The sequence below is a fragment of the Mobula birostris genome, chromosome 8, assembly GCF_030028105.1.
Source record: "Mobula birostris isolate sMobBir1 chromosome 8, sMobBir1.hap1, whole genome shotgun sequence".
Taxonomy (NCBI): Eukaryota; Metazoa; Chordata; class Chondrichthyes; order Myliobatiformes; family Myliobatidae; genus Mobula; species Mobula birostris.
Window position 1 is genome coordinate 99,961,379 of NC_092377.1, and position 23,654 is coordinate 99,985,032.

General features: G+C 39.5%; 1 protein-coding gene across 10 annotated transcripts in view; it reads left to right on the forward strand.

Annotated features, from left to right (window-relative positions):
* reps1 (RALBP1 associated Eps domain containing 1) overlaps positions 1-23,654 on the forward strand; it is a 111,439-nt gene that overhangs the window by 34,195 nt on the left and 53,590 nt on the right. For 9 of the 10 annotated variants that reach the window (XM_072265793.1, XM_072265783.1, XM_072265785.1 and 6 more), the window contains exons 2-6: positions 3,300-3,505; positions 6,897-6,987; positions 18,766-18,890; positions 20,974-21,136; positions 22,299-22,362. In XM_072265793.1, coding sequence (XP_072121894.1) covers positions 3,362-3,505; positions 6,897-6,987; positions 18,766-18,890; positions 20,974-21,136; positions 22,299-22,362 — 587 coding nt within the window. In that variant the 5' untranslated portion in view covers positions 3,300-3,361. Of the gene's footprint in view, positions 1-3,296; positions 3,506-6,896; positions 6,988-18,765; positions 18,891-20,973; positions 21,137-22,298; positions 22,363-23,654 lie in introns of all 10 variants that reach the window. The other variant, XM_072265791.1, reaches the window with a different exon arrangement.

The following is a 23,654-nucleotide window of genomic DNA, read 5'->3' on the forward strand; positions in this document are numbered from 1 at the left end:
ACTGAAATTAAACATGTTTGTTTTTGGAATTCTCTACCCTAGAGAGCTGTGGAGGTTTGAGTACAATTCAGGTAGATTACTAGGTTTCCAGACATTAGAGAAGGGGGATGGTGCTGGAAAATGGAGAAAGATCAACCAAAGTTGTTACAATGAAGTATGTTTGAAGGGTCTTATAGCCTCCTCACATTGTGTTCATTTGTTCTTAAAATAGTTGTTTTGAATGAGAACGGTGCATTTTTCACTAAGCGGTGCTATTCTATATATAATACCCCACTTAAATTCCTAAGAGTCACAGCACAAAAACAGACTCTTCACCCATCTAGTCCATTGCAAGCTATTAATGTGCGTAGTCCCATTGACCTGCACCTGGACCATCTTCCATGCACCTCCCTTCCATGTACCTGTCCAAATTTCTCTTAAATGCTGAAATTGAACCTGCAATCACTTCTTCCAAGGGCACACTCTCAAACTGCTGGAGAGATTTTCCCTAGTGTTCCCCCAAATATTTTGCCTTTTACCTTTGACCTCTGGTTGTAGTTTCACCCAACCTCAGTGGAAAAAGCCTGTTTGCATTTACCCTTTCTATACTCATAATTGTGTATACCTCATTTAAATCTCCCCTCATTCTCTTACACTCTTGGGAATGAAGTCTTAACCTTTCCCTATAATTTATGTCCCAGCAGCATCCTTGCAAATTTTCTCTACACTCTTTCAATCTTACTTACGTCATTCCTGTAGGTAGGTGACCAAAACTGTACACAATACTCCAATCACAAACAAGAGAAAATCTGTAGATGCTGAAAATCCAAGCAACAGACTCAAAATACTGGAGGAATTCAGCAGGCCAGGCAGCATCCATGGAAAAGAGTACAGTTGATGTTTTGGGCCGAGACTCTTCATCAGGACTGGAGACATAAAGATGAGCCAGAGTAAAAAGGTAAGGGGAGGGCAGGAAGAAACACGCGGTGATAGGTGAAATTGGGGGGTTGCGGTGAAGTAAAGAGCTGGGAAGACTGCATTGGTGCTGCTTCCTGCACCGACATGGAGCTTGTTGACGTCAATGAGATGGGAAGGTGATTGGCGAAAGAGATACAGAGTTGGAGAAGGTGAAATCTGATAGGAGAGGACTGAAGGCCATTGAAGAAAGAAATGGGGAAGGAGCACTAGAAGGGAGGTGATGGGAAGGTAAGGAGATAAGATGAGAGAGGGGAATGGGGAATGGTGAAGGAAAGAGTGAAGGCATTACTGGAAGTTTGAGAAATCGCTCTTCATGCCATCAGGTTGAAGACTACCCAGACAGAATATAAGGTGTTGCTCCAACCTGACTGTGGCCTCATCGTGACAGTAGAGGAAACCATGGACCGACACGTCAGAATGCGAAGTGGAAGTAAAATGGGTGGCCACTGGCGATCCCACTTTTTCTGGCAGACGGAGCTTAGGTGCTCGGTGAAACTATCTCCCAAACTACGTTGGGTCTCACCAGTATGCAGGATGCCATACCAAGAGCACCAGACACAGTATATGACCCCAGTAGGCTCGCTGGTGAAGTGTCGCATCACGTAGAAGCACTGTTTGGGGCTTTGAATGGTAGTGAGGGAAGAGGTGTAGGGGCAGGTGTAGCACTTGTTCCGTTTGCAAGGATAAGTGCCAGGAGGGAGATCAGTGGGGAGGGGCAAGTGGACAAGGGAGTCGCATATGGAGCAATCCCTGCAGAAAGTGGGGGAGAAAGGAAAGATATGCTTGGTGTCGTTGGAGATGGCAGAAGTCACGGAGAGTTATGTGCTCGAGGCAGGTGGGGTGGTAGGTGAGGACAAGAGGAACCCTATCCCCAGTGGGGTGGCAAGAGGATGGGATGAGGGCAGATGTGTGCGAAATGGAAGAGATGTGATTGAGGGCAGCATTGCTGGTGGAGGAAGGGAAGCCCCTTTCTTTGAAAAAGGAGGACATCTCCTTAGTTCTAGAATGAAAAGCCCCATCCTGAGAGCAGATGCAGTGGAGGAGGAGGAATTGAGAGAAGGGCGTGGCATTTTTACAGGAACAGCGTGGGAAGAGGTATAGTCCAGATAGCTGTGAGAGTCAGTGTGTTTCTAATAGACATCAATATTTAAGATGTCTCCGGAGACAGAGATTGAGAAAAGGGAGGGAGGAGTTGGAAATAGACCAGGTAAATTTGAGAGCACAGTAGAAATTAGAGGCAAAGATTAAAGTTAGCGAGCTCTGCATGGGTTCAGGAAGCAACCCCAAAGCAATTTTGTAGTCTTTACAATGCATCTTCCCAGCTCTTTACTTCACCCCTGCCCCTGCACCCCCCACCCCGTTTCACCTATCACTTTTTGTTTCTTCCACCCCTCCCCCACTTTCTATTCTGATTCCATCTTTTTTCTCCCCCGTTTTCATGACGCGTCAACTCGAAACATTGACTTTACTCTTTTCCATAGATGTTGCCTGACCTGCTGAGTTCCTCCAGCATTTTGTATGTTACATGATACTCCAAATTAGGCCTTTTACAACTTCAACATTATATCCCAACTCCTATACTCAATATTTTGATTTATGAAGACCAATGTGCCAAAAGCTTTCTTTACAACCACTTTCAAGGAACTGTGGATCTGTATTCCCAAGGCAGTCATTTCTACCATACTCCTCAGTACCCTGCTGTTCATTGTGTAAGCCTTATGTTTGTTGGTCCTCCAAAAGTACAACGCCTCACACTTGTCTGCATTAAATACATCTGCCATTTTTCTAGCTGGTCTGGATTTCCAGCTCTCTTTGAGATACTTGGGTTCTCTTTTTTTTAAGATAATGCATCCGTCTTGGAAATAGTTGCCTAGGAAAAAGTAGACTGGAGTGGGATGGGGTAAGGGTGGGCTTGAAGAAGTCATTTCCCCTGCTTCATTTCTCAAATCTTAAACTTTTTAAAGTAAAAGATGAATCTGTAAATATATTCAGGTGATTGATTTTGTTTTAAAACAAAAAATAAAGTGAATTTGGGGCTTAGACTCCAGAAGTTGCAGATGCCAAACAATTTGGAATCATGCAAGTTGTTCTTGTGCTGTCCTTGTCAGTGCACCACAATTCAAAGTGCAAAGTTGCTGCTATGGGACAGTGAATTTGTAACTAAGATCAGATTGGTCACCACTTTAAAAGAAAAATGACGTTTGGTTAAAACCCAACATTAAACTAGTTTATTATCTTTACAGCAATATAATCATAAATTACTTTGGCTTACAACAGTGCAAATGTCCTTTCTCACCCTAGCATTATCATCTGCTTAACCTTTCTTTTTTTTCCTCCAGCAGAGAAGGATCCATTACCCAAATCTGTTGTTTCTGAGAACAAGCAGGAGCTGAGGCGTGCATCTATGTATTCTGAATCTGATAACCAGGTCCAGGGCACGTACACCAGTGTCATTCCTCCCCCTCCCAGCCGAACACAAGTCAAAAAGGTTTCTACCAGCGTGCCTCATGATGTGGTAACACAGCGAGTGCCGGCAACAGAACAACAGGTATGGTGAAACAATCCATTGTCCTCAGTTTGTGCAAATTTCTCTTTTCCCCTCATCCCCATCTCCATTATGATAATGTACTCAAAAACAGGAAACTTAGTTATCTCTTTAACTATGAATTCAGTCTGTTGATTTGCTGTGGAGTTTGAACTCGTGATTTCTGGGTTCTTCCTGCGTCCTAAGTATGAGAGTATCAAAATGCATGAAGTATTGCTATTTGTAAAAGTAATTTACAAATATATACTTTAAATATTAAAAGACATTTTCCTTTAATTATTTAATGTTTTGGGAACAATCAAAATGACCATAAGACATAGGAGCAGAATTAGGCCATTTGATCATGGCTGATTTATATTTCCTCTCAACCCCATTCTGCTGCCTTCTCGCTGTAACCTTTGACATAATAATCATGAATCAATCAACCTCTGCTTTAAATATACCGAAGAACTTGGTCTTCACAGCTATAGGTGGCAGTAAATTTCACAGATTCACCCAGACATCCCACCTCTCCCGGAAGGTCCGGGAGTCTCCCGCAAGTTATATACAATGTCCTGGAAATTGATTTATTTTTTTATTTTTTTTTTTTTTGAGAGCGCGCGAGAGAGTGAGCACAAGAGCGAGAAAGCAAGCACGAGTGAGAGCGACCGCGAGAGAGAGAGAGAGAGAGAGAGAGAGAGAGAGAGTGAGAGCGAGAAAGCAAGCGCGAGAGAGTGAGTGAGCGAGAAAGCAAGCGCGAGAGAGTGAGAGCGAGAAAGCAAGTGCGAGAGAGCGAGAAAGCGAGTGAGAGCGACCACGAGAGAGAGAGAAAGCGAGAGAGAGAGAGAGAGTGCAAGCGAGAAAGTGAGCGCGAGTGAGAGTGACCACGAGCGAGACAGCGCACGCAAGAGAGAGTGAGAGAGTTCCAAAAAAAAGTCAGAGTGGCAGTGTTCCAAAAAAAGAAAATATAAAACGTACTTCACCCCAGACTACCCTAAAGTGTACCCCTGCCTAATAGGGGTCAAAATAATGACAGTGTTGCTGGCTGCACTGTTTGCAACAGTGACTTTTCTATTGCCCATGGTGGGTTAAAATGTAAAAGACATGTTGAGGTGAGTTTAACAGGTGTCATTTGTTCATCAGCATAGCTAACGTTATTTAAACTAGCTGCTAAGGTGCTACTCTATTGCAGACATCCCACCCCTCCCGGAAGTCTCCTGTAGATTGATGGTGCTACCTCCCTGAAATGAGTTTTTGCAGGGTGGAATGTCTGTTCACCACCGTCTGGCTGAAGAACATCCCCCTCATTTCTACCCTCCAAAGATATCCTCAATACTTACAACTGCTACTGGGAATTTCTGGCCGCTCATCACTCATGAGGAGAGAAGGAATAGTTGGGTTTGCACTGAGATCCTTGTCCATGCATTAAGAGCACACAATTTTACAGACTACTCATTTGCTCAGACAGACACCCCTGATTCCATCCGTGGAAGAGTCTACAGTTCCGACATTGGCAGAATCAGATACTTTTGCAAGAAACAAATTGTGAACCCTCTGCAATTACCAGGTTTTCTGCATTTATTACTCACAAAATGTGATCTTACCCTCATCTAAGTCACAATAACAGGCATGCACAATCTGCCTAAACTAATAACACACAAACATTACACCATTTTAAACAATCACACTCTAGGTTCAAAAATGTATGTAGACTTCTGGGGTAATGCCTTTGACAAAAGCTATTTGGAGTCAAGTGTTTCAATCAATGAGATGAGATTGGAGGTGTGGGTTGCAGAGGTACCCTGCCCCATTTTTAAAAAAAAAAGTCAGGTTACTGACTAAGCCTGCTCTTCTCAAGAAAGATCTGTTTATGTGCACCATGTCTCCATCAAAACAACTTTCAGACGACCGTAGAAGAAGAATTGTAGAGATGCATGAAGCTGGAAAAGGCTACAAAAGACCTGCAAAAATCTTTAGAACTTGCTAAAGTCTCTGTTCATGTGTCTACTATAAGAAAAACACTGAGCAAGAATGGTGTTCATGGAAGGAAGCCGCTGCTCTCCAAAATAGAACCATTGCTGCACGTCTCAAGTTTGCAAAAGACCACCTGACTGTTCCACAATGCTTCTGGGACAATGTTCTGTGGACAGCTGAGACAAAAGTTGGTAGAAATGCACATCGCTATGTTTGGAGGAAGAAGGGCACTGCACGCCAACACCAAAACCTCATCCCAACTGAAGCATGGTGGAAGGAACATCATGGTCTGAGGCTGCTTTGTTGCATGTGGCCAAGTGGTTAAGGGGTTCGTCTAGTGATCTCAAGGTTGCTAGTTCGAGCCTCAGCTGTGGCAGCTTGTTTGTGTCCTTGAACAAAGCACTTAATCACACATTGCTCTAGTGTCTGTGCGAGGAGTGGCACCCCACACAGACTTCCAGTCTGCGCCTTGTAAGACATGAAAATGCCCGATGCAGGCCTCTCATGTTCCCCCCGTTCCCCCTTGTTGCCTCAGTGCCTGAACAGCTTGCAGTCGTTGAGGGAATGATGAATTCAAAATTGTATCAAAACATTTTAGAGGATAATGTCAGGGTAGTGGTTTGTCACCTAAAGTTTAATAGAAGCTGGATACTGCAACTAGACAATGTTTCAAAACACAGAGTATATCAACAACGGGGTGGTTTAAAGAGAAAATTTGTGGTTTGGAATGGCCAAGTCAGAGTCCATACCTTAACCCAATTGAGATGCTGTGCCATGACTTGAAGAGGATTGTTAATGCAAGGTATTCCAGAAATATTGATAAACTGAAACAGTTCTGTATGGAGGAATGGTCTAAAATTCCTCCTTGCCATTGTGCATGTCTGATTGGTAGTTACAGGAAATGTTTAGGGGTTATTGTTGCTTAAGGAAGTTTAAGTAGATTATGTTTGTCTAGTATTGTGACTCAGATGAAGATCAGACCACATTTTATGAGTAATTAATGCAGAAAACCAGGTAATTGCAAAGTGTTCACAAACTTTTTCTTACAACTGTTTATTATGGGCAACACAATAGTATGGTGGTTAGGAAGAGCTATTAAAGCACCAGCGACCTGTCACTATTTATAAGGAGTTTGTATGCTCTTGTGACCATGTGGGTTTCCTCCCACACTCAAAGGACATGCAGGTTAGTATGGGTTTAATTGGGTAGCACCATCTCACTGTTACCGTGCTAAATCTGTAAATAAGAAAAATAAAATATCACTGACATAGCGTGAAAATTGTTCTGTGGCAGCAGCACAGCACGTTACAAAAACTGCAAAAGGCCTATTGTTTTTTGTCACATTAACTAAGTGGTGAGCTGAAGTGGCAGCATTGATTGATCCATTGAATTTTATTTCCTTGAAAATTGACTACTAAGACCTGAACTTTCTCTCCGGCAGGATTCGGTTTCCCCAGTTGTCTCTCCTCATCACTCACCACCATCTTCACCAGTTGCTTGGAGGAAACAAAGCAAGCAGCATCCTAGTGGAGGTAATGCAGGGAGTATATGGACTTCCTTTAGTAAATAGAATTATTTCCATTGTGAAGATGGGTTATTATTCTTCTCTCCGGTGTAGAGAAAAGATTAGTTTTATTTGTCACAAGTGCATTGAAATATCAAAACATACAGTGAAAAGTGTTGCTTTTATGATGATGACCAACCTAGTCTGAGGATGTGCTGGAGGCCAGCCCACAAGTGTTGCCACAATTCCAGCATTAACATAGAATGCTCACAATTCACAAACTCTAACCTGCACATCTTTGGAATGTGGGAGGAAACCCATGAAGTCACAAGGAGAACATACAAACTTCTTATAGACAGTGGCGGGAATGGAAGCCCAATCAGTGATCACTGGCCCTGTAAGGCCATTTGCTAACTACTGTACTACCGAGCCATCCCAGTTAGTCAGTTAGCACAGAGTACATCGTCCTGCAGTCTAAACTGAGAAGCCAACGCCATTTAGCACATTAAGATTTTTTTTTACTAACCATGTTTATCAGCTTCCACCTGATTGTACATCATTCATTTTTAGCTGGAATTAATACACTTCAAGGTGGATATCATTAGTGTTCTGGAAGATAATTTGCCAGTTGCAATGAATGTGGTAGAATTGGAATTGGATTATTATTGACACATGTACGGAAATAGTACACTCACAATGCGCTGGAGGAACTCAGCAGGTCAATCAGCATCAGTTGAAAAGATTAGTCGATGTTTCCGGCCGAAACCCTTCGTCAGGACTGAAGGAAGAACTTTGGGGAGGCTTTGAAGAATGCTGGTAGTTGAAAAAAACAGTAATTTGAAAGACAAAGGGGTGGGGGAGGGGAAGCAGGGAGGTGATTGGCAGGAGAACAATGCGCAGTAGCAGAAGGAGGCGGAACTATGAGGGAGATGATGTGAAATAGGGATAGAGGAAGGGAGGAGGAGGGAATTACCGGAAGTTGGAGAATTCTGTGTTCATACCAAGGGGCTGGTGACTACCTAGACGGTATATGAGGTGTTGCTCCTCCAACCTGAGTTTAGCCTCATCATGGCAGTAGAGGAGGCCATGTATGGACATATCTGAATGGGAATGGGAAGCAGAGTTGAAGTGGGTGGCTACCAGGAGATCCTGTCTGTTGTGGCGGACATGTCCATACATGGCCTCCTCTACTGCCATGATGAGGCTAAACTCAGGTTGGAGGAGCAACACCTCATATACCGTCTAGGTAGTCTCCAGCCCCTTGGCATGAACATAGAATTCTCCAACTTCCAGTAAATCTCTCCCCCTCCCTTCCTCTATCCCTATTTCACATCACCTCCCTCATAGTTCTGCCTCCTTCTACTACTGCGCATTGTCCTCCTGCCAATCATCTCCCTGCTTCCCTTCCCCCACTCCTTTGTCTTTCAAATTACTGTTTTTTTCAACTACCAGCATTCTTCAAAGCCTCCTCAAAGTTCTTCCTTCAGTCCTGACGAAGGGTTTCGGCTCGAAACGCCGACTAATCTTTTCAACTGATGCTGACTGACCTGCTGAGTTCCTCCAGCGCATTGTGAGTGTTCCTTTGACAACAGCATCTGCAGATTATTTTGTGTGTACTGACATAGTGTTTCCTCAAGCATACTTTTGGGCATTATCAGAGACCTAAACATAAAAACATTAACAATACATTAATTCATTTCAACGTTATTTTAAATTCTGTGGATTATATTTATTCCATTGATTTCAAAGGGTTGCTATAATTCCATTGCTCAGCAAGTTGAGCCAGGGAGGTCAGAGTTGCCCCAGAGACTCCCATGGTAGTTTACAACTGCAGCAGAGATGTCTCATAATACTTCAAGGATCATCACTTTGTCCTTGTGGGGAGACTTAGGAGTTCTCTGGATCCTGAGAGCGATGCTGTCTGAAGTTTAACTCCTGGTAGGGTCAACCATGGGGTGGGGGGGGGTGGGGGGAGAGAGTCAAATCATTAAAGAAGTTGGTAGGTGTTGAATCATTGTGGATAGAGCTAAGGAACCCTTAAAAATATCCTGATAAGCATTGTATACAGCCCCTGAAACAGTAGTAATTTGTAGGTCACATCCTTACTACAAGAGATAGAAAAGGTGTACCGTAAGGGTAATGTTACAACAGTCATGGGGGGCTTCAGTATGCAGGTAAATTGGGGAAAATTGGTCTACTGCTGGACTCCAGAAGGAGGAATGTCTAGAGTGCCTATGAGAGGGTTTTTTTTTAAAGCAGTTCATGGTTGAGCCCACTAGGGGATCAGCTATTCTGAATTGGGTGTTGTGCAGTGAGCCAGAATTGATTAGAGACCTTAAGGTAAAAGAACCTTCAGGGAAATGATCATAATATGATGGAATTCACCCTGAAATTTGAGAAGGAGAAGCTATAGCCAGATGTGTTGGTATTACAGTGGAGTAAAGAGAATTACAGAGGAATGAGAGGTGATTTGTCTGGAATTGATTGGAGAAGAACACTGGAAGGGATGACTCGATGGGCCAAATAGCCTAGTTCAGCTCCTCTATCTTAATGGTCTTATGGCCTTAAGATAAGGTTGAGGGGTGGCTCCAGATGGAGTGATCCAACCAAGACCTCAACGGTGGAGCTGGTGAGAGATGATGACACATCACAGCAGCAGTGAATGCGGAGGAAGGCTGCAGCAGTGTTGGGTACCCAGTCGATCTTCATTCCTTACTACTGGACCCTGTCCTCAATCTGTGAAGGATTATGTGGTAACTGCCCATGCATCAGCCTCACCGCAATAAACAAAGTCACGTACAGATGTTTTCCATTAAGGGAATAATCTTTTATGAGAACATTGTATTCACCTTGACTGATCACACTACTGCTACTACTTTGCCTGTGGAAAGCTCAATTTCAGTCTGACTTCGGGATTCTTGAGCTTCCAGGTGTTTAAAGGTTGATGCCGACAGATCTGCAAGCATTTTTAGTGAAAGATCTGGCTGCTTTGGATATATTCATTAAATATTTTTTCTTTAATTATAACGGAAATAACAGTTGGTTTCAAATGTATTAATTTGGACAGCTCATCCTTTATAATACACACAAAATGCTGGCCAGGCAGCATCTATGGAAAAGAGTGAAACAGTTAACGCTTTGGGCCAAAAACCTTTATCAGGACCCTTCTGCCTGGCCTGCTGAGTTCCTCCAATATTTTGTGTGTATGACTTTGATTTCCAGCATCTGCAGATTTTCTCTTGTCTGTGTATCATCCCTTTTTTCTGCTCAGAAAGAACGCATGGTATGATAGCGTAATGGTTAGCGCAAGTGTATTGTAGTGCCAGCCTGTATATTGGAGGTTTGTTTATTTTTTTCATCTCTGAAAAGAGTTTGCACACTTTTCCCATGACAATGTGAGTTTCCTCTGGGTGCTCCAGTGTCCTGCCACATTCCAAAGACGTATAATTAGGTTTACTGAGTTGTGGGCATGCTATTTTGGCGCCAGAAGTGTGGGGACATTTATCTTTAATTGTAATAAAAAAAAGTTTGAAGTTCAAAGTACAAATTTGTCACCATATACAGCCTTTTTTGTAATATAATTTTTATTGAATTTTCAAAAAGAATACATGAAAAAATAGAATCTACCCTCCCCCCTCCCCTTAACCCTCTCTCTCCCCCCCCCCCCATATATAGTCCTACCTAAAAAGAAAGAAAGAAAAAGGAAAGAAAGGAAGAAAAGAACCGCCTGGGTATTGGAAGGTTTCCACATGCTACATGGGATTCAAAATAAATTTGGTATAATTATTCGTTACTTTCCCCAAGTGACCAAAGTCTTTATCGGAGCACTTAAATATGCCATCCTATCTTTTGTAAATAAGGGTGCCAAATATTCAAAAATGTTACATATTTGTCTCTTAAATTATAAGTAATTTTTTCGAGTGGAATAGAACTAGCCATTTCATTATTCCAACGATCCATACTTAAATACGAATCAGATTTCCAAGTAACTGCTATAGTCTTCTTAGCTACTGCCAATGCAATTTTTATAAATTCTTTCTGACATTTATTCAATTTAAGTTTCGGTTTTATCCCTTCAATATCACCTAATAGAAATAATACAAGGTTATGTGGAAGTTGAGTTCCAGTAATTTGTTCCAATAAGATTCTTAAATTTATCCAAAAGGGTTGAATTTTAAAACAAGACCAAGTAGAATGTAAAAAAAGTACCATTTCTTGATTACACCGAAAACATTTATCAGATAGATTTGAATTTAATCTATTTAATTTTTTGCGGTGTAATATATAATTGGTGTAAAAAATTATATTGTACTAATCTAAGTCGAACATTTATTGTATTTGTCATACTGTCAAGACAAAGTCTTGACCAATTTGTTTCATCAATATTAATATTCAGATCTGTTTCCCATTTTTGCTTTGACTTATGGGTTCCTTGTTTAATTCTCTGTTCTTGAATCAAATTATACATACAAGAAATAAATTTTTTAATTTTCCCTTTTTGTATTAAAATTTCAATTTCATTAGGTTTTGGCAAAAACACTGTTTGACCCAGCTTACCTTTTAGGTAAGCTCTTAATTGAAAGTAACAAAAAGTATTATTAGATATTTTATATTTATCCTTTAATTCAAATGACATCAATATACCTCGTTTAAAACAATCTCCTATAAATTTAATCCCTTTTTGGTACCAATTATATAAAAGTTGATTGTCCATTGTAAAAGGAATAAGTCTGTTTTGGAACAAAGGTCTCCTTGCTAATAGAGATTTCTGTGTTTCATTATCAACATTTATCTTATTCCATAGATCAATCAAATGTGTTAATATAGGAGATACTTTCTTTTCCCGTATCAATTTAGATTCCCATTTATATATAAAATCTTCAGGTCTATTTTCTCCTATCTTGTCTAGTTCTATTTTAATCCATGCTGGTTTTCGATCATCGAAGAAAGATGCAATAAATCTAAGTTGATTTGCTTTATAATAGTTTTTAAAGTTTGGAAGTTGTAACCCTCCTAACCCAAATTTACATGTCAATTTTTCCAATGATATTCTTGACATTTTACCTTTCCAAAGAAATTTTCTCACACATTTACTTAACTCTTGAAAAAATTTCTGTGGCAATTGTATTGGTAATGTTTGAAACAAATACTGTAATCTAGGAAATATATTCATTTTTACAACATTGACTCTACCTACTAATGTTATTGGTAATATCCATTTGTCAAGATCTTCTTGAATTTTTTTCAATAGTGGTAAATAATTAAATTTATATAAATTCTTTACATCATTATCAAGTCTTATACCTAAATACTTTATACCATTTACCGGCCATCTAAATTGGGTTACTAATCGACATTGACTATAGTCTCCTTTAGTAAGAGGTAAAATTTCACTTTTATCCCAATTTATTTTGTAACCTGATACCTTCCCATATTCATCCAATCTAGAAGATAATTTATGTAACGAATGTTGTGGGTTTGTTAAATAGATCAAAACATCATCGGCAAAAAGATTAATTTTATATTCCTCCTGATTAACTCTAAAGCCCATAATATCTGGATCAATTCTAATTAGTTCTGCTAATGGCTCTGTCGCCAATACAAATAAAGCAGGTGATAGTGGACAACCTTGTCTAGTTGACCTTTTTAACTGGAATGGTGTTGAAATTTGAAAGTTTGTCACTACTTTAGCTTTAGGGTTAGAATTTAAAGTTTTAATCCAATTTATAAAAGATGTTTCTAACCCATATTTTTCTAGTACTTTAAATAAAAAATCCCATTCTAGTCTATCAAATGCTTTTTCTGCATCCAAAGCTACTACTATACTCTTCTCATCCCTTTTTTGTGCCAAATGAATTATACTGAGTAGCCGGGTTACATTATCTGCCAATTGTCTATTTTTAATAAATCCTGTTTGATCCATATGTATTAATTTTGGTAAATATTTAGATAATCTATTCGATAAAATTTTTGCTATTATTTTATAATCCGTATTCAATAAAGAAATAGGCCTGTATGATGCTGGTTTCATAGGATCTCTGTCTTTTTTTGGCAATACTATTACAATCGCTGTTGAAAAAGATTCTGGAAGTTTATGTATTTTTTCTGCTTGGCGTATTAGTTCCATAAAAAGAGGAAATAATAAATCTTTAAATTTTTTATAGAATTCAGGTGGAAAACCATCTTCTCATGGAGATTTATTACTTTGGAGTGATCCTAAAGCTGCTTCAACTTCTTTAACTTCTTTTAATGTAAAAGGCATATCTAATCCCTTCTGTTCTTCCAAATTCAATTTTGGAAGAGAAACTTGTGATAAAAACCTTTCTATCTCATTAACATCATTTTGGGATTCTGATTGATATAATTCAGAATAAAAATTTTTAAAGGTTTCATTTATTTCAAGAGGTTTATAAGATATTTTATTTGCCCTTGTTCTAATTGCATTTATTGTTTTGGAAGCTTGTTCTGTTTTCAACTGCCAAGCAAGAATTTTATGTGCTCTCTCACCTAACTCATAATACCTTTGTTTAGTTCTTATAATTGCTTTTTCCGTTCTACATGTCTGAAGCATATTATATTGTAACTTCTTATTGACAAGTTGTTTTCGTTTTTCTTCTGACATATATCTTTGAGATTCTTTTTCTATTTTTGTAATCTCTTTTTCCAATTGATCTAGTTCTGCCATATATTCTTTCTTAATTTTAGACGTATAACTTATTATCTGGCCCCTAAGATATGCTTTCATCGCATCCCATAATATAAATTTATCATCCACTGATTGAAAACTTGTATCCAAAAAAAATTGAATCTGTTTTTTCATAAAATCACAAAAATCTTGACGTTTTAATAATGTTGAATTAAATCTCCATCTATAAGCCACTTCTTCCTTATCAGCCATTATTATTGTCATTAATAAAGGAGAATGATCTGATAATATTCTTGCTTCATATTCCATATTTTTCACTGTGTTGAATATGCATTGATAATAGAAACAAATCTATCCTTGAAAAAGTTTTATGTCTATGGGAGTAGAACGAATAGTCTCTTTCTTTAGGATTGATTCTTCTCCATATATCAATCAGATTTAAATCCTTCATCAATGATAAAGTTAAATTTACTACCTTCGATTTTATAACAGCCTTGGTTGATCTATCTAAGACTGGGTCTAAGCAAAAATTAAAGTCTCCTCCAATTAATATTTTTTCATGCGCATCCGCCAAATTCAGAAAAGCTTCTTGTATGAATTTTGCATCATTTTCGTTTGGTGCATAAATATTCATAAAAGTCCATAGTTCAGAAAAAAGTTGACAATGTATAATCACATATCTCCCCGCAGAATCAGTTATTACATTTTGTATTCTAATTGGTAACGTTTTATTGATCAAAATTGCTACTCCCCTCGCTTTTGAATTAAATGAAGCCGCAACAACACCACCCACCCAATCTCTCTTTAGTTTCTGATGTTCTGTTTCCGTTAGGTGCGTTTCCTGTAAAAAAGCTAAATCTATCTTCATTTTTTTAATATGTGTTAGGATTCTTTTTCTTTTCACTGGTCCATTAAGCCCGTTAACATTAAAACTCAAAAAATTCAATAAATTAGTCATTATTCTTAAAGTTACTCCAATCTAAAACATTATTTATCTTCTCAACTCTCATAGTTCCTTGGGGAATCTCTTTAAACTTCACCATGTTGCTATGTGTCTCCCTCCCAACCTTCCAGGCAGAAAGAAAAAAGAAGATAGAAAAAAAACAAAAAAAGAAAAAACAAAATACCCCCCCCACTAATGTTGTGAATGAAGGGATACACAACACTACCCCCCTCCATTTTACATGTCGCCACGCTTGCACACATGACTAGCGTAGCAATCGATCAGTGCTTCTTCCAGCTCCGCCGCAACAAAAAAAAATTATATATATATAGACAAAATTAGTATTACTATTCCCAACTAATATTCCTCCAGTTTTAACCTTTCTTACCCCCCTCGTATAATTAATAATATATTTATACATTCATCCAGCTTCAAAAATCCAACAAGTCCATTCTTTAACCCAATCTTCATCTTCAATCTATCTTGCTCTCCTGGGTTTGTTCTTGTATCTGGTGAATATTCAGAGAATCTTGCACAAACTGCTCTGCTTCCTGGTAGTCATCAAAAAATCTTTTTTCTCTACCAGGCAAAAAAATCTTCAAGGTTGCAGGATAACGCAGTGTAAATTGATAACCATGATCCCATAGGGTTTTTTTCACTGGATTAAATTTCTTCCTTCTCTTCAAAAGTTCGTAATTTATATCAGGGTAGAAAAAAACTTTGTTCCCTTTAATTATCAATGGCCCTTTTCTATCTTTGGCAGCTCGAGCGGCTGCCTGTAGAATCCTTTCCTTGTCTTGAAATCTTAAGAATTTTATTAAAATCGATCGTGGATATTGGTCATCTTTTGGTTTTGGTCTTAAAGCTCTATGTGCCCGCTCAATTTCAATTGGTCGAACCTCCTCTTCCATTTGCAAAACATCCGGGATCCATCTTTGAAAAAATTCTATTGGTTTATCTCCCTCCGTACCTTCTTTAAGACCAACAATTTTAATATTATTACGTCTACTAAAATTTTCCAACATGTCCACTTTCTCCAAGGGTCGGTTTCTTTCCGAATTCCAGACAAGCAGATCATTTTCTGTTTTTTCCACTCTATCATTCATATGCCCCAATGCTCTTTCCATCTTCTGAAGCTTCTTATCCATTTTGTCCTGTCTTGCCATAACTTTATCATAGCACATCTTCGTATCTCTAAGCTCTTCTCTTACTTTTCTTAATTCAGCTGTTAATTGCAATATAGCCTCTCTCATGTCTCTATCATCTCCTTTACTTCCAATTGCTTCCAATTCTTCCTCCTCCTCTTCATCTGTGTTCTCTGCAGAATCCAATTCTGACTCTGAGTCATTTTCAATTGCAGTGGCTGTCGGTTCTTGTAGTTTGCGTTGTGTCGATTTGCGCATGCGCTCTTCTTTGCGCATGCGCATTTCCGGTGTCTTCTTCGAAGAAGCCGTTACCACCGCCATTGCTCCCTGTTCTGCCGAAGGAGATCCAACCTGAGTCCAAGGCTCCATCGTTGCAGTAGGCCCTTTTTTCTTCCCGTCTCGCGGCTGCTTCGCAACAGCAGACTTCTTTTGTTGCGGTTTAGGAGGCATATCGTAAAGTAGTCTTACAAAATTTATAAATAGTTTTCAGAAAATATTTACTAACTTTGTTTTGTTTAAACGGTACTTTACTGATTTGTTGCGGGAGAGCTGGATTTACACGTCTCAATCCCACGTCATCACGTGACGCCCCCCACCATATACAGCCTTGAGATTTATTTTCTTGTGGGCATACTCAATAGAATGGCCAGCTGGTGGCGTAGTGGCAGCAGGGCCAGACTTCGGAGTGAAGGCTCCCGAGTTCGAATCCAGCCAGCTCCCTTGCACACTTTCCACCTGTGCTGGGTTGAGCGTCGAGCTGGCAACTTGGCCTTGTAAAAAAAAAAAAAAATAAGAAAGCCTGCTAAAAAACAACGCCGTCACGACGGTGTCCCGATGACTCCACTCGAAATTGAGGGCTTTCTTCTTCTTCTTCTTCTTATACTCAATAGAATAATAACCATAAACAGAATCAATGAAAGAGCACTCAACTAGGGCGTTCAGCCCGAGTGCAGAAGACAACAAATTATGCAAATATAAAAGTGGGAAATAATAATAAATATTGAGAATATGAGATGAATAATCCTTGAGAATGAGTTCACAGGTTATGGGAACTTTTCAATGATTGGGCGAGTGAAATTGAGTGAAGTTCTCCCGTTTGATTCAGGAGCCTGATGGTTGAGGGGCAATAACTGTTCCTGAACCTGGTGGTGTGAATCCTGAGGCTCCTGTACCTTCTTCCTGATGGCAGCAACGAGAAGAAGTATGTCCTGGATGGTGGAGGTCCCTGATGATGGAGGCTGCTGTATTGTGACAGCATTTCATGTAGATGTGCTCAGTAGTTCAGAGGCTTTACTCATGATGGACTGGTCAGTATCCAGTACATTTTGTAGGATTTTCCATTCAAAGGCATTAGTGTTTCCATACCTGGCTGTGATGCAGCCAGTCAATATACTGTCCACTACACATCTATAGAAGTTTGTCAAAGCTTTAGATGTTATGCCGAAACTCCATAAGCTACCAAGGGAGTAGAGGCACTGCCGTGCTTTCTTCATAATTGTACTTGCGTCCTCTGAAATAATAACTCCTAGGAATTTAAAGTTGCTAACCCTATCCACCTCTGATCCTTTGAGGACTGGCTCATGAACCTCTGGTTTCCTTCTTGTGGTCTATCATCGGCCCCTTGATCTTGCTGACATTGAGTGAGACGTTGTTTTGACATCATTCAGCCAGATTTTCAATCTCCCTCCTATATGCTGATTCGTCACAACCTTTGATTAGGTCTACGACAGTGGTGTCATCAGCAAACTTGAATATGGTATTGGAGCTGTGCTTAGCCACTCAGTAATAAATGTAAAGTTCGTAGGGCAGGAGGCTAAGCATACATCCTTGTGGTGCACCTGTGCTGATGGAGGTCGTAGAGGGAAAGTTGTTGCCAATCTGAGCGGACTGGGGTCTGCAAGTGAGGAATTCCAGGATCCAATTGCACAAGGAAGTATTGAGGCCAAGGTCTTGGAGCTCATTGATTAGTTTTGAGGGGAATGACAATTTCTTGGCTGTTTTCTAATTTATTAATCTGGCAGGTTTATCCAACAGTATAATCACCTTTTTTCTTACAAAGAGCAGCAATAAATTATCTGTAATCGCTTTAATTAAACTGTCAAAGCAATATCTTGCCCTGCCTGTTTCTTTGCCTTCTAAAGATGTGTTGCTATAGGTTGCTTCCTGCACATGTCGTATCAGTCCTCCTGTTCTTGTTTTGAAATGGGCACTGAATATTGAATGTTGGCTCAGTTCTGAAGGTGTCAGGATTGAGTTTTCCATGAGCCTATTTATACATGTCTAGATCATGCAGGAGAAGTCAGTAGGGAGCAAGCATAGTGGCTGAGATCTCTCATTCATCACAATTGTAGTAGCAATCTTAGGTTAACTATCAGCATAACTTGAACATGCTGTCCTTGCTTGTAATGCTTTACATGTTGAGGGTATATTTTTGAACAAATGGGAACAAGACTTGATCTGAATGGTATAGGGATCTTTAATGAATTTGCAAGTTAACTTCCCTGGGCATCAGTTTTCAAACATAAGAGTCGTGGTAAAGTTAGGAGAAGCACAGTTAGAAAAGCAAGGCATTTCTCTTTGTTAAAATGGAGAATTCCTACCCCCCCCCCCCGCACCCCACAAAACAAGATAAAATACACAGTGGAGAATATATTCTTTTAAAAGCCTTTGATCCCAAAGTTAGATACTGATTTGGATTTTGGAAGGTTTGCTTGTGTTTCAGTTGCCCTACGGTACTGTTTGCCAGTGAAAACTTCAGTCCGATAGCCTTGAGTAAATTGAAGCAGTGCATAGTATTAATACTGTGTAACAGTGTATTTTTTGGCTTTTAAACCATTGAACCATTACTAAATCCTAAAATTATCTTGAATGATTCCAAACATGTATTCTATACAGCTAGTGTCTAGCTTTCTTCTGATCTCTTGCTCAATTTTAATGTATTTACAGAATTTTTATTACAAAATGCATTTAATGACAAGCTTGCAACATGTTTTATTTTTCTATATTGTATTTGAAGCTTAATCTTAAATGGTGCTTGTTTCTTAAGTATTCCTTATTTGCTTTACATTCCAGGGTCGGTGGCTGGTGATGGAATGTGGCCAGCCCACTCTCCCCCTCCCAACCAAGAGAACTGGGTGAGTTTCACTGATACACCCCCGAGCAGCACACTTCCAACAATGCATCCTGCTTCTGTTCAGGTAAGCATGGACAGTAGAGCATCCGGAAGTTGTTTGCTGTAATCATGGATTTTTAATTTAATTTTGCTTGGTATTCATAACATTACACAACATAGAAATGTACTTTAAGTATAGACAGTAACCACCCCCTACAATGCAACTGTTTGGAAATTCGACCTTTCGGAATTGCAAAACTTGGAGATAGGTGGAATGAAGTTCAGTCAGATTTTATTTGAGGGATAAGGGCAGTAATTAATCATTGCAATTTATTTACAACTTTCTTTTCCAAAACTGCACTTCCCTGGAAAAAGACTGCGACCATCTACCTTATCTTTGCCACTCAGTCTCCTTCACTCCAGGGAAAACAGTCCCAGCCAATCCAGTCCGTTCTCATAACAGAAGGCCGCCGGTCCAGACGATAATCTTGTGAATCTTTCTGACACCCCATCCAGCTTTTTCACTTTCTCCCTGGAGCAGGAGTAGGCAACCTTAAGCACAAATGATTTTCTAGCATGTGTTATTCACAATTTGAGGCAAAACATAACTAGATGTATTTAAATGGATAATTCCCATATTTCAAGTTTTTTATGGCGTCTGTCTGGCCCACCGTCTGCTCATTAATACGCAATCCGGCCCACAGAGGCAAAAAGGTTGCCGACCCCTGCCCTAGAGTGTGGTAACCAAAACTACTTATAATGTTCCAAGTGCAACTTCACGGTGGCATCACCTGAGCATAGAGGTTAGCATGATGCTGTCTCTTGCAGCTCAGGGTGCTGGAGTTCAGAGTTCAATTCTGATGTCACCTCTAAGGAATCTTTACATCCTCCCCATGGAGTGCATGGTTTTTCTCCAGGTGCTCCAGTTTCCACTCACAGTGCAAAGACCTACCCGATAGTAGGTTAATTACTCATTGTAAATTGTCCTTTGATTAGGCTAGGGTTAAATTGGGGGTTGTTGGGCAGCACAGATCAAAGGGCTAGAGGGGTCTGTCTATTCCATGCTGTAGCTCAATAAATAAATAACCAACAATTTGTATAACTATAATCTGAAGTCGCAATTACTGTACTTCAATTTTATTGCATAAGAAAAGTGGAGGGTAGATTGAAATATTGAGCTCTTGAAATGGTGTGTAGGGTCGGGGGAATACAAGAATTTAGTGATAGCAGTTGTGGAAACAGCCATGTCGTCTTTGTTACATGGACATGGATGGATAGGAATGTAACATGTTATCAGGTTAAAATAAAATATACAGAAGTATTTTGTTAGTCTGATTAATGGCCACTGTTATGGGTTTGACAGGCTTTTTAAAAAAAAAATGTACAGACTATTATATTAATGTGATTTGAACTTTGCTTTTATTTTTCTTAGTTTATCTACCTTGGGGCATAGATCGAGTGGATAGCTAAAGACTTTCACACGGTGGAAATGGCTAATACAAGGGAGCATAGTTTTAATGTGTTTGGAGGAATGTATAAGGGGGAATGTCAACCTTAAGTTCTTTACACAGAGGTGAGTGCGTGAAGTGCCCTGCCAGGGGCGGTGGTAGAGGCAGACACATTAGGAGTATTTAAGAGACCCTTAGATAGGCACAGGAATGATAGAAAAATAGAGGACTATGTAGGAGGATTGTGTTAAAGTGATTTTACAGTAGTTTAAAAGGTTGGCACAACTTTGTGAACTGAAGGGCCTGTATTTTGCTAGACTATTCTATGTTCTATCTGCACTACAGCAAAAATCAAAGTAGAGTTTATGGGTTAATACTGCAGAATTTGTTCTGCTATTATGCCATTATATTTCTTCCCAAAAAAGAGAAGTTGACTATACAGCCCGTTACTTAAATAAATTTGGATTACCCCTTGTAATACAAGCATTGCCACAGTAGTCTTTTGGGTAAAGGTCCTGGACTTCTATCTTTGTGATAGGAATGCAGCTGTATGTCAGAAATTTAGGCTGTGATCACAGTTTGAAGTGAAAAGCTGATTTTTGCCTTGCCAAGTGAGTTGAATAACATTCTCATCCTGGTTAAGCCAATCTGGTAGCTTAGCAAATTACTAGGATGGATTTGTAGCGGTATGAAGTAGTTCACCTTGGGTTTGTTCTGCAGGAACACACAACTGTAAGGACTGTAGCATCCGCTACAAATGCCATGGAAATCCGCAGGCAGTCCAGCGGCTATGATGATCCTTGGAAGATTACCGATGAGCAGAGACAGTATTACATCAACCAGTTTAAAAATATTCAACCAGACTTGAATGGCTTTATTCCAGGTATGATTTGAAAACCAAAATGCTGTCTCATGTTCTATGTGTGAAACCTTTTAGAGAACTAATGGATGGACGCTGCATAAAAGAAACTGATCATTAAATCAAGTTTTTTTTTCCCAAAAGTAGAAAGCTGTCCACTTTTTTGTTTGTCCTCCTCTTTCTCACAAGTAAAAGTAGTTTGTAACCCTCAACTCTTCTGTTTCCTCCAAAGAGAGTAGTTTACACTCTATATGACAGCAGAAATGTATTTAAAAAGCAATCATAAAGATGTATATAATTTTTACAACCTGCATTCTCTCAGAATATCTTAATCTTGTGTGGCAGGTTGCTTCTATTATGTTATGTCCAATCCACTGGTGTCACTGACAGTAAGTGCAGTTATTCTGGTCCAACATTTTTAACTCAACATTTTTAAAGCGATTAATACCTCCATGCTTTAAAGATATTTACTATTGTTTGGCTATAAAAGTTTGACTTGGAATTCCGTTCGTTAAAGTGGGAGCCATATTTCAAGTACATGCATGTGCACATTCAAGATTGAGCAGCGCTTTTGTGTGGAGTTAAAATCAGGACATTGGGTGGTCAAAGAAAAGCACTTAATGATAAAAGAAGAGGTGGAAATGGAGGAATATGTCATTTATCCATTATAATTTTCCCCATATCTATTTTACTACTTTTTCCACTTCACTGCAGTTTGTGTTGTATAGCTTAAGAGCATAAACATTATGCCACAGTACATACCCCTCAACCAGCATGTTGTGCTGATCTTTTAACCTACTCTAAGATCAATCTAACCCTTCTCTCCTACGTAGCCCTCCATTTTTCTGTCATCCATGTGCCTATGTAAGAATTTCTTGAACGTCCCTAATGTATCTACTCTACCACCATCCCTGGCAGGGTGTTCTATGCACCTACCACTCTCTGTTTTAAAAAAAAACACACACCCAAAAGTACCTCTGACAAACTCCTACCCTGCCATGCCTTCCTCTAATCACCTTAAATTTATAACCCTCTTGTTGGCCCTGGGGAAAATGTCTCTGGCTATCCACTGAACCTATACCTCTTATCATCTCGTACATTGCTATCAAGGTGGATATTTATTAACCTTAACGATAAAGGGTACTGGTGCTATCAAAAATACTCTTCCCAACTTGTTTTCTTACAGGATCTGCAGCTAAAGAATTCTTCACAAAGTCCAAATTACCGATTCTTGAGCTTTCCCACATTTGGTAAGTTATTACATTTTCAAGTATTTCCTTATTGAATGGCTTGGTGAGAGGTACATATTCATAATATATTGTCATTATACCAAATGCTTTCTGAAAGTACAGGATCATTGATAGTTATTTCCTACTGAAAACTAAGAACTTTCAAGGAAAAAAACTAAATTACTGGAAAATTCACTAGGCAGTCAGATGTATATACAGTGCCAATAAAAGGTAATCTCCCCCTGCTTGATCCACCCCCAGAAGTTTTTATGTTTTATTGTTTTACAACATTGAATCACAGTGGATTTAATTTGGCTTTTATTGACACTGATCAACAGAAAAAGACTTTCATGTCAGTGAAAACAGATCTCTACAAAGTGATCTAAATTAATTACAAATATAAATTTTTAAAAATGATTGCATAACTAATCACCCCTTTCAAGTCAGTATTTAGTAGATGCACCTTTGGCAGCAATTATGGACAGGTCTCTATCAGCTTTGCACATCTGGACACTGCAATATTACCCCATTCTTCTTTACAAAACTGTTCAAGTTCTGTCAGATTGCATGGGGATCACGAGTGAACAACCCTTTCAAGTCCAGCCACGAATTGTCAATTGGATTGAGGTCTGGACTCTGACTTGGCCATTCCAGGATATTAACTTTGTTTTTAAGCCTTTCCTTTGTAGCTTTGCTGTTATTCTTGGAGTTATTGTCTTGCTGGAAAACAAATCTTCTCCCAAGTCACAGTCCTCTTGCAGACTGCATCAGGTTTTCCTCCAGGATATCCCTGTATTTTGCTGCATTCATTTTACCCTCTACCTTCAGAAGCCTTCCAGGGCCTGCTGCAGTGAAACATCCCCACAGCATAATGCAGTCACCACCATGCTTCGCAGTAGGGATGGTGTGTTATTGATATGTGCAGTGTTTGGCTTGCACCAAACATAGCATTTAGTCTGATGGCCAAAAAGCTCAATTTTGATTCCATCAGACCATGGAACCTTCTTCCAGCTGACTTCAGTCTCCCTCATGCCTTATGGTAAACTCTAGCTGAAGTTTCATGTGAGTTTTTTTTTCAACAGTAGCTTTCTCTTTGCCACTCTCCTGTAAAGCTGCAACTGGTGAAGCACCTGGGCAACAGTTGTTGTAAGCACAGTTTCTCCCAACTCAGCCACTGAAGCTTGTAACTCCTTCAGAGTTGTCATAGGTCTCTTGGTGGCCTCCCTCACTAGTCCCCTTCTTGTACATCACTCAGTTTTTGAGGATGGCCTGCTCTAGGCAGATTTACAGCTGTGCCATATTCTTTCCATTTC